At 45.1% G+C, this 14,025-nt stretch overlaps 1 protein-coding gene across 1 annotated transcript in view; it reads left to right on the forward strand.

Annotated features, from left to right (window-relative positions):
* Nucleotides 1-14,025, forward strand: part of inpp5a (inositol polyphosphate-5-phosphatase A) — a 268,437-nt gene that overhangs the window by 140,617 nt on the left and 113,795 nt on the right. The window contains exons 5-6 of the mRNA XM_080740502.1: nt 1,514-1,577; nt 4,052-4,155. Coding sequence (XP_080596628.1) covers nt 1,514-1,577; nt 4,052-4,155 — 168 coding nt within the window. The remainder of the gene's footprint in view (nt 1-1,513; nt 1,578-4,051; nt 4,156-14,025) is intronic.

Raw genomic sequence — 14,025 nt, forward strand, 5'->3', positions numbered from 1 at the left:
TTCATCCACATTCTCCTCCCAGCTTTGATTAGATCAGGGGTCTTCAACACACATAGACATCAAAGCAGGGGCTTGAGCCCCTGCCCTTTTATCCGTCTGTAAAAAAGTGCTCTCTGCAGAGCATGAATGCAGTTTTCACTATGGTGAAAGAAATGCAAATGCCCACTTTCTATGCCATACCTGAAGGCAGCATTCAAGAGGATTGCCTTGTCTAAACTCTCCTGAACTTGAATGCGGCATCTTATGCTGAAAGAATTGCCCTCACAGTGTAGAAATCCATGCCTGTACGCCACATCTCCAGTATTGCCTTTTCTATACTTACCGTAATGTTAGTGTGGTATCAAGTACCTAAAATAGCCAACCTCCAAGAGGTCGGCTATTTTCAATATTTTCACCAAAAGGTCCTGTTAGAAATTTCAGCCCCTGCCTCTCTGAGATTCTCTGCACGTCCCTGTTCAGCCCCTTCACCGTCCTGCTGCATTCTCTTCATGCTGCAGGGTCTATGAAACAGAGAATGGAGAGGGTTGTGGTGCCCAACGGCAGATTTATCCCAAGGCGAAGGGTCTGCCATCTCAAAGACTCAGAGGATTGAGGTCTGAGCTTTGCCTCCTCTTTGCCCTAAATGTAAAGAGGGCAACAGAAAGCAGTGTAGTGGACTGTGAACCGCATCAAATCCCCCTCCGGCGCAACTTCTCACCCCTTCCCACACGGTTTGATTGGCTCGTCCGCCAACTGGGAAAGTTTCCCCCGATTGTTCGCTCGGGAAATTACGTTTTTTTTTTAAGCCTATTGAAGGTGATCTTTGCTCGTTCAAAAGTCCATTTGAATGTGTCCTTTTGAAAGGCTCTCAGATCATTGATTCTCCATATTAGTGGTGGGGAATGGTGCGCACAGCACAGCGGGGCCGGTTCATTTCACTGTACAGCCAGCAGCTTGCACCTGTTGTGTAGTGGTAGGAACATGCAGTATGTGTGTGCGCTGGTGTTTATGACTTCCAATGTCAGAGTTGTGGGACGTGTACTGTATGTAGAGCAGGGGTCTTCAATGTTTTCAGTCCAAGGACTCCTTAGTTGAGAGAGAGACGAAGCAGGGACCCACACAACCTGTTCATAGATTCCATATAAGTTTCATCTTTTGACAATTTGTGTTTTCAGATATTTAACCACTTGAACCGTCAATACTTATAAAACTTGACCTTTCACTCTGTACTTAGTCTGCTCTTTTTACCCTCTACACCACCAAGACAAGCTCACAACGCCTCGCAGTTGTGAGCTTGTAGATCAGCTTTTTTTGGGCTAAAATTCTCAGAATATGGATGCTTAGGGTTCATGTGGTTAAAATAAAAGAGGAGAAAAAAAGTTTCTATCTCACAAAGATTTGGAGGACCCCCTGTAGTTACTACGAGGTCCCAGATCCCCTGTTGAAGACCGCTGTGCTAAACGTTAAGTTCCTTTCTGCCTGTTACATGCTAGATAGTGGGACACTAATGCATTGCCTGTCTCTTTTCCCACAGGCACTTGGAAGTTTATACTTTATCCACGAATCTTTGAAAAACATCCAGCAGTATGATTTCAAAGGTAAGCCCCCCCATACACACACACACACACACACACACACACACACACACACACACACACACACACACACACACACACACACACACACACACACACACAAACACTTACACACTTGAAACCAGTAAGACTCACTAATCGGGAGAAGCGCCCGTCAGGTCGCATGTATACACAAATTGGCCTGTTAAACGGGGCCATTTTCAAATATACATTTTAGACAAAACTAAAGTGGGCCATTCTTCTTCTTTAATCCTTTGTGGCATGTATGCCTATGTGTTGAGGGAATGTGCGTGGCTAATTGCAAAGAAAAGGCATGTGGTGTTCATTATGTGCAGGATTTTTTTGAAAAGGGAGCAATCCAGCAAACTTTAGAAGGCAATTGTTGCCTATCAGGAGAAATGGGAAATGGTACAGATGCATGTTGCTGACATGAGTTGCGAGATAGTGTGTTTGCATGATTTTTAGGCAGTGTCCATTAATGTTGTCAGCTAAAAGCAGCCTCGTGGTGGCGCTAGAACAGGGGCATGTGAGAAATTAGGGGCGGAGGTTGTGGTTTGGCAGCCAAGGAGTGTGTGTGCAAAGTTTGGCATGGATAGGGGCAACGGTGCCGGAGATAATAGTAGGGCCAAAAGTGTGACGTGACGGACAGACGGAGGGACTGACTGACGGACAGCCGGTGGAGGTGCTTGAAATTAACCCCCACACACACACACACTCACCCCACCCTGCATATCACACATACACCAGGCTATGGCAGGCTATCCCCCACTTCCATCAAAACCAAGAAAGATAAGTAAGATTAGCTTTGACGATAATGTAAAAGGAGCGAGGGGCAGAGTGTGTAATGCTTATTAATATTGGGATTTAATTCATAAGATTCGGGGCCCGCGGTAATGGCGTGCGCCGGGTTATTGGACAGTTACGGCGGTCTCATCAGCCCACCGTGTCAGAGGGCCGGGGGGGGTGTGGCGACCGCGCTAATTAAAAAGGGGATATAGATGTGGAGGCGCCTGGTCTCGCTATTACACCCGAGTCAGCATTAGCACCGTTCACCCCCAGTGAAGGACAGGGCGAAGGGGGTTGAGAGGGGAGAGGACCATTCCACCCCTTGATACACACACACGTATGAATGTATTAAAACACAAATACATGTCATGTATATACCAGGGATAGAGATCTGTTCTCATTTCAGTATTGCAATATACTAGTATAAGACACCTCAGGGCGACATGCGATCTTGCCCTAAAGGGCGAGATCGCGCCAATTCTTGGCCATCTGGCCAGTGATGTATATCGGACCAGTTACCCATATATGGGGATCCATGTACTGTATCTAGTACATCCCATTTATGCCCATACATGGAGATCCCTGTCTTAACCAGACGCACATATATGAGCTGTCTTCCTCCATCTATGGGCATTCCCATATGAAGTCCTGTTAGATATGGACTTAATATTGATGACATCAGGGTTCTCCATATATGGGCATAAAAGGGATTCTGTAGAGTGGTTCCCATGACACCACAACATACAATATATTTTATGCCCATACATGGAGAGCCCTATCTGAACCAACCACACAGATATGGGCCATGTCTTGGCCATCTGGCCAGTGATATATATCGATGACCTCAGGGATCTTCATATATGGCATAAAAGGGATTCTGGTGAAAAACTTTTTGACTTGATAGTGGATTGACGCACACAATCATATATCCTTGCCCACATATAGTATTTACACACCAAACACACACACTTTACTTGTTTACCTCGTCACACGGTTATAGGATCCATATATGAAGATGAGCATCTTCAGGCAAAGCCACCTGCCGTCCATAAATGTGTCTGATAATAATATTTTGATACATTTCAAATAGCAAGAAATTGCATTGAAGTAAATAAAGTTCTTGGGAGATCAAAGCCAAAGCGCACCACGTGGCTGCATGTCCCAAGTCAGCATTTCTCAAAGTGGATTCCAGGGACTCCTTTAGGGGGGTCTAAATTGACCCATACGTGTCTGTAACTCTGACAGTGTACAAATGGAACCAAATGAACCCTGACGGCTCCATTTGATTCCATTTGTACACTGTCAGAGTTAAGGGAAGAACTTGAAATTAAAAAAGTTTGAGAAACACTGTCCTAACTAAGTGGCGTGGAAAATCTGTTGCTTCCTTCCCACCTTCCTGGCACTAGGTTCAACTGCATTTCTCATCCCAGCCAGCAGGTGGAGCAGTTGTCTGAGGAGGAAGGTCTGGGGAGTTGGGGAGGAGGAGGGGAGGGGAGTCCGTCTCCAATCTACTGGCATTAGGAGATTCTGACTCCCTCAAAAAGATTAAACTTCTTTTTATAATACCCTCTTTCTCTTTTCCCTTACACTCATAATCCTCCCTCCCTCCCTCTCTCTCTCCCTCCCTCCCTCTCTCTCTCTCTCTCTCTCTCTCTCTCTCTGTCCTCCCCTCTCCCTCCCTCTCTCTCTAGCCAAGAAGTTCAGGAAGGTGGTTGGGAAGGAGAGCTGCTCTGAGACACTAGAAAGCACACCGATGCTGGAGAAGGAGAAGTTTCCACAGGACTACTTCCCCGAGGTGGGTGTTGTTGTGTCGCCATCCCGCTCACTTAATTACTCAGGGGTCTTCAACAGGGGGTCTTCCGGGACCCCTAGGGGGTCCTCGGAGTTACTACAGGGGGTCCTCCAAATCTTGAACAACTTGAACCCTAGTGTCCGTATCCTGAGAACTGTAGCCAAAAATAGCAGATCTACAAGCTCACAACGCCTCGCGCTGCGAGGCGTTGTGAGCTTGTAGATCGGCTATTTTCGGCAAAGAGGTTTGGTGTAGAGGGGAAAAAGGGCAGACTACAGTAAGTACAGAGTGAAAGGTCATGTTTATTAAGTATTGACGGTTCAAGTGGTTAAATATCTGAAAACACAAATTGACATGAATCCAAAATACACTGACGATTGTGCTGTCAAACGATGAAACTATATGGAATCCATGGGGGGTCCCTGCTACAGTGCTACATCTCTCTCTCAACTAAAGGGTCCTTGGCCTGAAAACCCCTGTAATTACTGATTGGTCGACGGACTGTCTGACAGGATCAGCCGTGTGATTGGTTGCCCCGCGTTGTCTGATGACAGCTTTCCCGTTTAAAGCCTTTTGGCTGACTCGGGGATTGACGGGCGTAAACATGAAAAGGTGGAAAGTGTCACTAAACGGATCGTATGGCCCTCGTAACCTCTCAATGGGAAGTAAATAAAAGTTGCTGAATTAGTCCAATTTGGCAGTGCTATTTACTACCACCTTTTTCGCCCGACACAAATCATTTTATCGAATCAATTTAATATTGCATATCCTGATTGAAAATAGCACCACACCGACAGAATAAATCCGGGGAATGATAATTTATTTTCTGCCAACCAAAAGTTAAAAAGCACCCATAAAGCATTCTAACTGGTGGGTCTGTTTTGATTGGTCCCCGACATCCACTATGCTGAAATGATACATAATGGAATGTACAGTAATAGAATTTCCTTTTCCCATTTTTGCATTGATTTTTCATAAACTATTTCAGCTTAATATTTTCCCCCTGTATTTTTGTGTTTTCCTTTTTTTCTCTGTCTTCTTTTTTTTTTTTTTTACTGCAGTCCAATTTTTCCCTCTCTCTGCACCAAAGAAGAAGAAATCAAAGCAAACGGTCGACTGACTTGAATAGTAAAAAAACATTAGATTGCTAAAACAGCAAAAAGCCCCCGTTGTGTTTGTCCGCTGTGTGTTTCCTCGCGGAGCAATCTCTCTCGGTTGTGCGTTGCTGTTGTGTTGTTGTTCCGTTCCCCTGGTTTCCCCCCTCCAGCGAGGGAGAGGGGGCCCGGCGCTCAGGGGTGTCACCAGGGGGCCTGGGGGGGAAGTGGGACTGAGTTACTAGGGCCCAAGGTGGAGGAGGGGCCTGGAATTATTGTATACTTTAGCTATTGAAAAATGGCAGATATACAAGCTCACAGCGCTGTGAGCTTGTAGATCTGCTATTTTTGAAATGTCGTGAAAATGTGTGCAAATCGTTGGATTATATGTATTTTTTAAGCAAACATTTGTAACTGAAACTTCACGTCTGGGGGGGTCCCTGGAACTAAATATTTTGAGATGGGGGGTCCGTGGCCAACTACATATCATTTTGGAGGTCCTTGACATGAAAAGGTTTGAGCACCACTGACATAGAAACATAGGTTTTTCCCCAAAAAACCTTAGAAGGATTTGAAATATTCTCCGCACACATTTTCACGATTTTTCAAAAATAGCAGATCTACAAGCTCGCGGCGCGGCACTCGGTGCCGCGCTGTGAGCTTGTATATCTGCTATTTTTCAATGGTTAAAGCACAAAATAATGCGTAATGATGCGTTCCCATTCATGGTGGGCCCCGCAGTGTACCCATGCAGGGCCCAGGATTTGGGTGTGACACCCCTGAAGCCCAGCCAGCGCTGAGTGGAGCCCAGCGTTGTGATATAGTAATAAAGACCACCGCCGCCCCCCCGTGTCATCCCCGCACTCCCCGCTCATCCGTCAACCTCGCTCCGGCAGCCACCTCCGCAAATATATGCAAAAGAGATGGATACGGACCCTTCACACACGTCCCCCAATTTCCGTCTCTTTCACACACAAGAGGAACGACCGACGACCCCCCCTCCCCCTCCCCACACACACACAAACACACTCACACGCACACACACACGCACATACATGCACACGCATATGCATAAACTTGCATGTATACATAAACATTCAATACACACACGCACACACGCGCACACTTACATGTATATCGTCACTGTCGGGCAGAAACCTCGTATCTCCAAGTTTCAAGTTTGTACGTTTTTTTCGTAAAGTAAAGCCCTGCTTCATCACACAAGACTGTCGCACAAGACATAGCCGATCTACAAGCACACAACGCGAGGCGTTGTGTGCTTGTAGATCGGCTATTTTCCACTTTAATTTTTTTAAATGACTGATGCAAAACGAACGTTTTTGGACATACAAGGTTTCCACCCCTGACAACACCGACATGTAAACATTCAACACACACACACACACTCGCACGCTCCAAAGCAAGCGGGCAAACATCTCGGCGTTGTTGGCGTCTTGTTGCGCTATTTTTCGAAAGATGATCTAAAACCAATTACATTGATTGAGGCTCGGACGGACGGACGGACGCCGTTTAAAATGATTACAGCAAAACTTGTTGTTCTGCGCTTAAGAGGGCGAGCGGACGAGAGAAGAAGAAAAAAAAACGCCCCACACAAAACAAAAACGAGCGGGAGTGATATAGGGTGGAGTGGGGGGAGGCGGGGCAGGGGCAGATGAGAAAAAGTTTTGCCCCCCAGTGATTTATCCCTGGCTGGGTTATGAATCTGGGATGATGCTCGCGGGAGCAGCACTCCAGATAATGTTAGCCCATTTAAAAAAAGAGCGAGATTTGTGTAGTCTATCAGGATACCCTGTGTTCTTTTTTATTTTTTCCGTTCCCTCCTCCTTCTCCTCCTCTTCCTCCGTCGGTCGCTCCGCTCCGTAGTGAGAAATTGGTTGTTATCATAGATCACAGATACTGCTCAAACCTCTTATGAAAGATGAATTAATTTCACTAATGCTTTAATGCAAAGCTCTCATGAGGGGAGGCAGGCTGGCGATAACCCCTGCCTCGTCCCCGCTTCCTCCTCATGTGATTTATGCCCTCTTTTAGTAGATGAAACCGCCTAGATTTGCCATCCATCTGCAGCTTTGAGGAATCCTATTATATGGGGAGGATGGGACGGAGCGGGACTCTGACTGCGAGGACGGGGACCCGGAACCGGGTTCTTCCTCCTCGCTGTCCCTTCAGCCTGCTGGGCCCGACAGTTTAAACATGGTCACACGTCGCGGGGTTGTCGAGGGCGAACGTGCGAGACGAGACATTCTTCCAGCTCTTCAAACCCTCGTCCATACGGGCCAAGTGGAGCTCTAGTTAAATGTCCCCCTAATTATTTTTCGATTTGAGTCAAATTGGATCCGTTTTGAATGGCGCGCGGGCATTAGAGATGCCCATTAGAGGCCGACCAAAGGCAGGGTGGATGCCAGTGCACTGGGAGAGACTGCTTATTAGGAAGACGGAGGTGATGCTGATGTGTGTGTATCACCATGTTATCTTTACAGTCCTCCATTAAGAAAGTGTCAGCAGGCAAGCTGCTGATGACATCATGTCGGGGGGGATAGAGGGGGGTGTGTGTGTGTGTGTGTGTGTGTGTGTGTGTGTGTGTGTGTGTGTGTGTGTGTGTGTGTGTGTGTGTGTGTGTGTGTGTGTGTGTGTGTGTGTGTGTTTGTGTGTGTGTGTGTGTGTGTGTGTGTGTGTGTGTGTGTGTGTGTGTGTGTGTGTGTGCGTGTGTGTGGCAATGCAGTTTAACCCATTTAGGCCTAGATAGAATTATTGAATGCTTTAACTACTGAAAAATAGCAGACATACAAGCTCACAGCACGGCACCAAGCTGCAAGCTTGTAGATCTGCTATTTTTGAAAAAGTCGTGAAAAATGTGTGCAAATCTTTGAATATATGTATTTTCAAAGCGAACATTTGTAACTCAAATTTTGCTTCTGGGGGGTCCCTGGAACTAAATATTTTGAGATGCGGGTCCGTGGCCAAATACATATCATTTTGGGGGTCCTTTACATGAAAAGGTTTGAGAACCACTGACATAGTAGTCTCTCAAGAACAGACTAACTGAGCTCCAGTTAAGTGAAAAGGACCTTTTCTTTGACGATGGCTAGCCAGATTGCTGACATAGAAACACAGGTTTTTCAAAAAACCTTAGAAGGATTCAAAAGACACTTATAGAATCGGGTCAAAATTCTAATGTTCACGATTCAGATCGAGTGCCGCGCTGTGAGCTTGTATATCTGCTATTTTTCAATAGTTAAAGCATAAAATAATGATACACAATAATGTGTACCCGTTCTAAATTGGTTAAAGACTAGAATAAGGAACAAGAGACAAGATGCCACTTATGTTGGAGAGCACTTGAGGGAGGGTGCAGTCCACCGGATGAGATGTCCTATTCTGCATTTGTACGCATGGTGTACAGTTTGTGAATATACTTTAACGCCCCCCCACCCCCCACTTCCAGGTGCAGGTGCACTTACGCAGATTAATTTGTAGACCCACACATAAGAGGCTCTCTTATAATGGTTAATAAGGACACAACAGCCACTGCTGAATAAAAATCTACATGCCGACAAACTATAAATTTACTTGGTGGTTTTATTGGAAATAAATGTTCTTTCGTGGAATCAATCTGATATTTGTATCATAACAATGTATGTAAGTTGAAATAAAGCGATCACCTCTGCCACCCCTACTTGTATCTTGTATATCGTCGTTGTCGGGCGGGAACCTCGTATCTCCAAGTTTCAAATCTGTACGTTCTTTCGCAAAGTAAAGCCCTGCTTCATCATACAAGGCTGTCGCACAAAAGTAGTGAAAACAGAAGATCTACAAGCAGACAACGCCTCGCGGTGCGAGGCGTTGTGTGCTTTTAGATCGGCTGTTTTCACTAGTTTAAATCATTTTTAAAATGATAAATGCAAAACGAACGGTTTTGGACATACAAGGTTTTCACCCGACAACGACGATATAATGCAGTGGTTCTAAACCTTTTCTGGCCGTGACCCCCCCAAAAATATAAATATTGTGAAAATAGCAGATATACAAGCTCACAATGCCTCGCAATGTGAGGCGTTGTGAGCTTGTAGATCTGCTATTTCCACAATAGCAAAATGTTTGCTTCTTTCTTATGTTATTTGACAATTTGGCTAATATTTGACCAGTTTTAATAGTATAGTTTGTTGATTACTTTTGATGCAGTATTGGTCTTTTTCTTTTCTTTCCTCTTGAGGTATTAAAAAGGTCTTAAAAGTCAGTTAAATTGTCACTTGACTGTCATCTGGGGACCCCCCTGGGGGTCCCGAACCACAGGTTTAGAACCAGTGCTGTAGAGCAGTGGTTCTCAACCTTTTCAGGCTGCGACCCCCAAAATAATCATATTTTAACTGGGGACCCCCCACCCTAGACGAGCACTAAGAGTTGAGGCATTACATTTTGTATAACACGATTCTATGGCGTTGTGAGCATGATGTAGATCGGCTATTTTAACAATTTCTGCCTCTTAATGTTTGACAATTTGGCCAATATTTTATTTGTCACTTTAGAAATGTGAAGATACCCTCTATACACTTAAACGTTATGTTGGTTTGTTTACTCTTGAGTGAGAAAACAATGTTCCAAACTTCCACATTAAGTTAATCAGCTGGGGACCCCCTTAAAATAATTTGGGGACCCCCATGGGTCTGTAGCACAGCCCTACCCGTGCCCTGCATGGCCCCAGGTTGAGTCTGGTTCTCCCCACGTCCCCGTCTGTAAACGGCAGGTTCCCTCCACAACCCTACTACCATGGGGTTCTAAGCTCTAAGTCAGGGTTCTTCAACAGGGGTCCGGGACCCCTCGGAGGTCCTCAGAGTTATTACAGGGGTTCCTCCAAATCTTAAGTAATTTCTTTCTTGTAGTTTTATTTCATTATAAGCACAACAGCAGTCTCACCGTGTGACGGACCGGTTTTGGCCTGTGGCCTTCCTCAGCGTCAGTAAAAACTCTTTCCTGATACTTACCAGAATCTGCACCCAGTAAACAAAAATACTTTTTACTCTCCAGACGGTTTTGTACCGACTGGGAAACTTGTCCTCCAAATCTTCCAATCCTTTTTATATTAACAATATTATATCATTTCTGCAAAGAGGTTTGGTGTTGAGGGTAAAAAGAGCAGACTAAGTTCAGAGTAAAAGGTCAAGTTTATTAAGTATTGATGGTTCAAGTAGTTAAATATCTGAAAACATAAATTGACATGAATCCAAAAATACACTGATGATTGTGCTGTCAAACGATGAAACTATATGGAATCTATGAAAAATGTTGTGGTGGGGGGTCCCTGCTTCATCTCTCTCTCAACTAAGGTGGTCCTTGGCCTGAAAACGTTGAAGACCCCTGCTCTAAGTGAAGAGGAAAGGTGGGGGGGATGCGGGAACATTAAATGAAAAGCGGAATCAGAAGGAACTGGACAAAATAGCAGGAACATTTATTCTGAAAGCTTGACGTGATGGATTCAACAGGCCTGTCGTTCCTCATTGTTCCGTCAATCTTTCCCCCCACCACGCACGCACGCACGCACGCACGTACACACGCACGCACACACACACACACACACACACACACACACGCACACACACACACACACACACACACACACACACACACACACACACACACCCACCCCTGAATTCCCCGTGGACCATCATATATTTATTTCTTTGCTGCAGTAATACATACCCCCCAAAAACCATTGCATCATAAGGATTTGTCATTGCCTTATATAAATAAAGTATACGACCCAGACCTTAATGTGCCCTTGCTATTGATTGTTTTACACAGCCGCGCGGGAAAAAAAAAGAGAAAGGGAGAAAATGGCCGACAGGCTGTATATCAACATCCGTATGAGTTTGTATTTGTTGTTTGGCACCATGACTGTGTCCATAAAAGCATCGACTTCTCATACCCTTTTAGAGCCCCGCCGCCATAGTGGGTCTGCGTGCGATACTGTACAGTGATTGCTTTCAAGTTCTGCCCTCTTGGAGGAAGTTAACTTCCTGAATGTTTTTTTTTCAACTTGGATTTGAAAAGGCCATGCAGGATGTTGGAGTTGGATGCGTCCGCTTAAAGGAGTCGAGGAAGTCGTTTAAACTCGCAGCGCTCTTTGGAAAAAAATGCAATTTGTCGTCTCGACTAACCCTAGACAAGACACCTGTAAGACGTGATTCGCCGTGATGGCTGCGATCCATCATATCGTCGTTGTCGGGCAGAAACCTTGTATCTCCAAGTTTCAAATGTAAACCTTTTTTCGGCAAGTAAAGCCCTGCTTCATCGTACAAGGCCGTCGCACAAAAGTAGTGAAAACAGCTGATCTACAAGCACACCGCGAGGCGTTGTGTGCTTGTAGATCGGCTGTTTTCACTAGTTTAAATCATTTTTAAAATGATATATGCAAAACGAACCGTTTTGGACATACAAGGTTTTCACCCGACAACGACGATATACTGTAGGGGTGGGGGGGACGGGACACTCATGGAGAAACAGATTATTGGATGGAGTTTAGAAAGAAAGTGAAGTGAAGTCTTACTTTAGTCACTATTGAACAGAGAACAAGTGGAGAAGCCTCTGCGTTGCGTCTTCTTAACTGAGCTCCACTTTCCACGGTGTGTGAAGTACTGTCAGCCTCCCCTCAGGCTTTCATTGCGACGGTACATACGTATATCCAGACGTGTTCATCACAAGAACGTGGTGCCATGATGATGAGGCCTGCCGTGAGATTTTCTGCCAGATCAGGGGTCTTCAACAGGGGGTCCGGGACCCCTAGGGGGTCCTCAGAGTTACTACAGGGGGTCCTTCAAATCTTTGTGTGATAAACTTTTCATCTTTTTTATATTAACCAACCCTATAATGTCCATATTCTTAGAACTTAAGCCAAAAATGTGCAGATCTACAAGCCGACAACACCTCACGCTTCGAGGCGTTGTGAGCTTGTAGATCGGCTATTTTGGTTGGTGGTGTAGAGAGGAAAAACAGCTGACTAAGTACAGAATGAAAGGTCAAGTTTTATAAGTATTGATGGTTCAAGTGGTTAAATATCTGAAAACACAAATTGACATGAATCCAACATACACTGATGATTGTGCTGTCAAACAATGAAATGATCAAAAGGTTGTGGGGTGGGGGTCCCTGCTTCATCTCTCTCTCAACTAAGGGGTCCTTGGCCTGAAAACGTTGAAGACCCCTCACCCTGTGCTAGATCTTTTTGGTATTTCCCCCCTTTTTCTCCCAGCTGAATGGGTCAGAATGGCCTGGTGCACACGACATGCAGGCTCCTTTTGGCACATCATTGATTTGGTATGTCTTAATCAGAGGACAAGACAGAAACACACTCCCTCGGACACACATGCACACACACACACACACACACACACACACACACACACACACACACACACACACACACACACACACACACACACACACACGCATGCACACACATGCATCACGCCCCACGTCGCGTCTCATAAACCCTGCTAGAGGTCTCTGCTTATTTGATGGGACCCCTGGATGATGGAATAAAGATAAATGCAGGTGTCTGCTGGGGTCCAAATCAATCAGCCTCTGTGTGTATTACATATTACTCACAGTGCATTTCTGTCACGGGGGCTTTTGTGTAACGCCACCCCCACCCCAACCACCCCCGTACCGCACCCCACCACCCACCCGCACGTACCCCACCCCTGAAAAACCAACCTCCAACCACTACACCATCCCACCGTAACATTATTTATGGGGCCTGGTCTCTCAGCTGAAATATAGGAAAGGTCACAGAGTGTGCTGGGTGAACCGCATCGCAGGGGGGCAGAGTGGTTGGGATGAGGTGGGTGGGGGGGGGGGGTCATTGTTGGAAGCGTTCTATCTCCCCTCTGTGTGCTCGTACACAGTGACACAGCTGACATTTGACGGCAGGGGGAAAGTTCTAACAGACACGACGAGTGTAGAGTTTTTATGGAGTGGTTTCTTCTGTAATTCACCCTTTGTTAGCCTTCTGGTTGGTCCCTGAACTGACCAACCAGCAGGCTCCCATCTGCCTTGTCCTGCCCTGGTTCCGCCTTTTTTATGTTGAATTTGCTAAAACATCGTTTTTTGAGAAATAAAAACATGCTGGGTCACTATACTGCCACTGAGCAGCTCCATTTTACTGAAACCAAGTTTGAAATTAGAACAGAATAACAATACGAAGCAACTGAATTAAAATCAATCAATCAAACTTTATTTATATAGCACATTTACAAACAGTCAAGCTGAACCAAAGTGCTGTACAGGTTAAAAACAAAAACATTTCAAACAATTCATGGAAAAAACAATTAAAAGCAACAAAATAGGGAACAATAGACAATATTGCACAAGAAATAATAATAATAATGAAAACAGCTGAAAAAAAAAGGACTATGCATAATTAAAACGTTTAAATGCAATTAAAAGCCTGTGGGTAGTGGATGGAGTGTCCCACCAAGACACAGCAACCAATGGGTGTGAAGAGGGGCGGAACTGCGGGACAATGGGCGGGTCTTACTCTTGACAAAGGGTGAATTGGGATTCTGTTTGATATAGTCCCTTACAGTGGACGCGCACACAAACACATGAGCCTACAGTACCATGATTCTCCCCCTCCCCTCCAATTTCCTATACTTTTACTTCTACTCCACTACATCTTGGATCAAATATTATACTTTACTCCACTACATTTATTTGAACATTTTAGTTACTAGTTACTTTGTAGATTGATTATTATTACAAA

This window comes from Nannobrachium achirus (genome assembly GCF_963921795.1).
Source record: "Nannobrachium achirus genome assembly, chromosome: 13".
Classification (NCBI taxonomy): Eukaryota; Metazoa; Chordata; class Actinopteri; order Myctophiformes; family Myctophidae; genus Nannobrachium; species Nannobrachium achirus.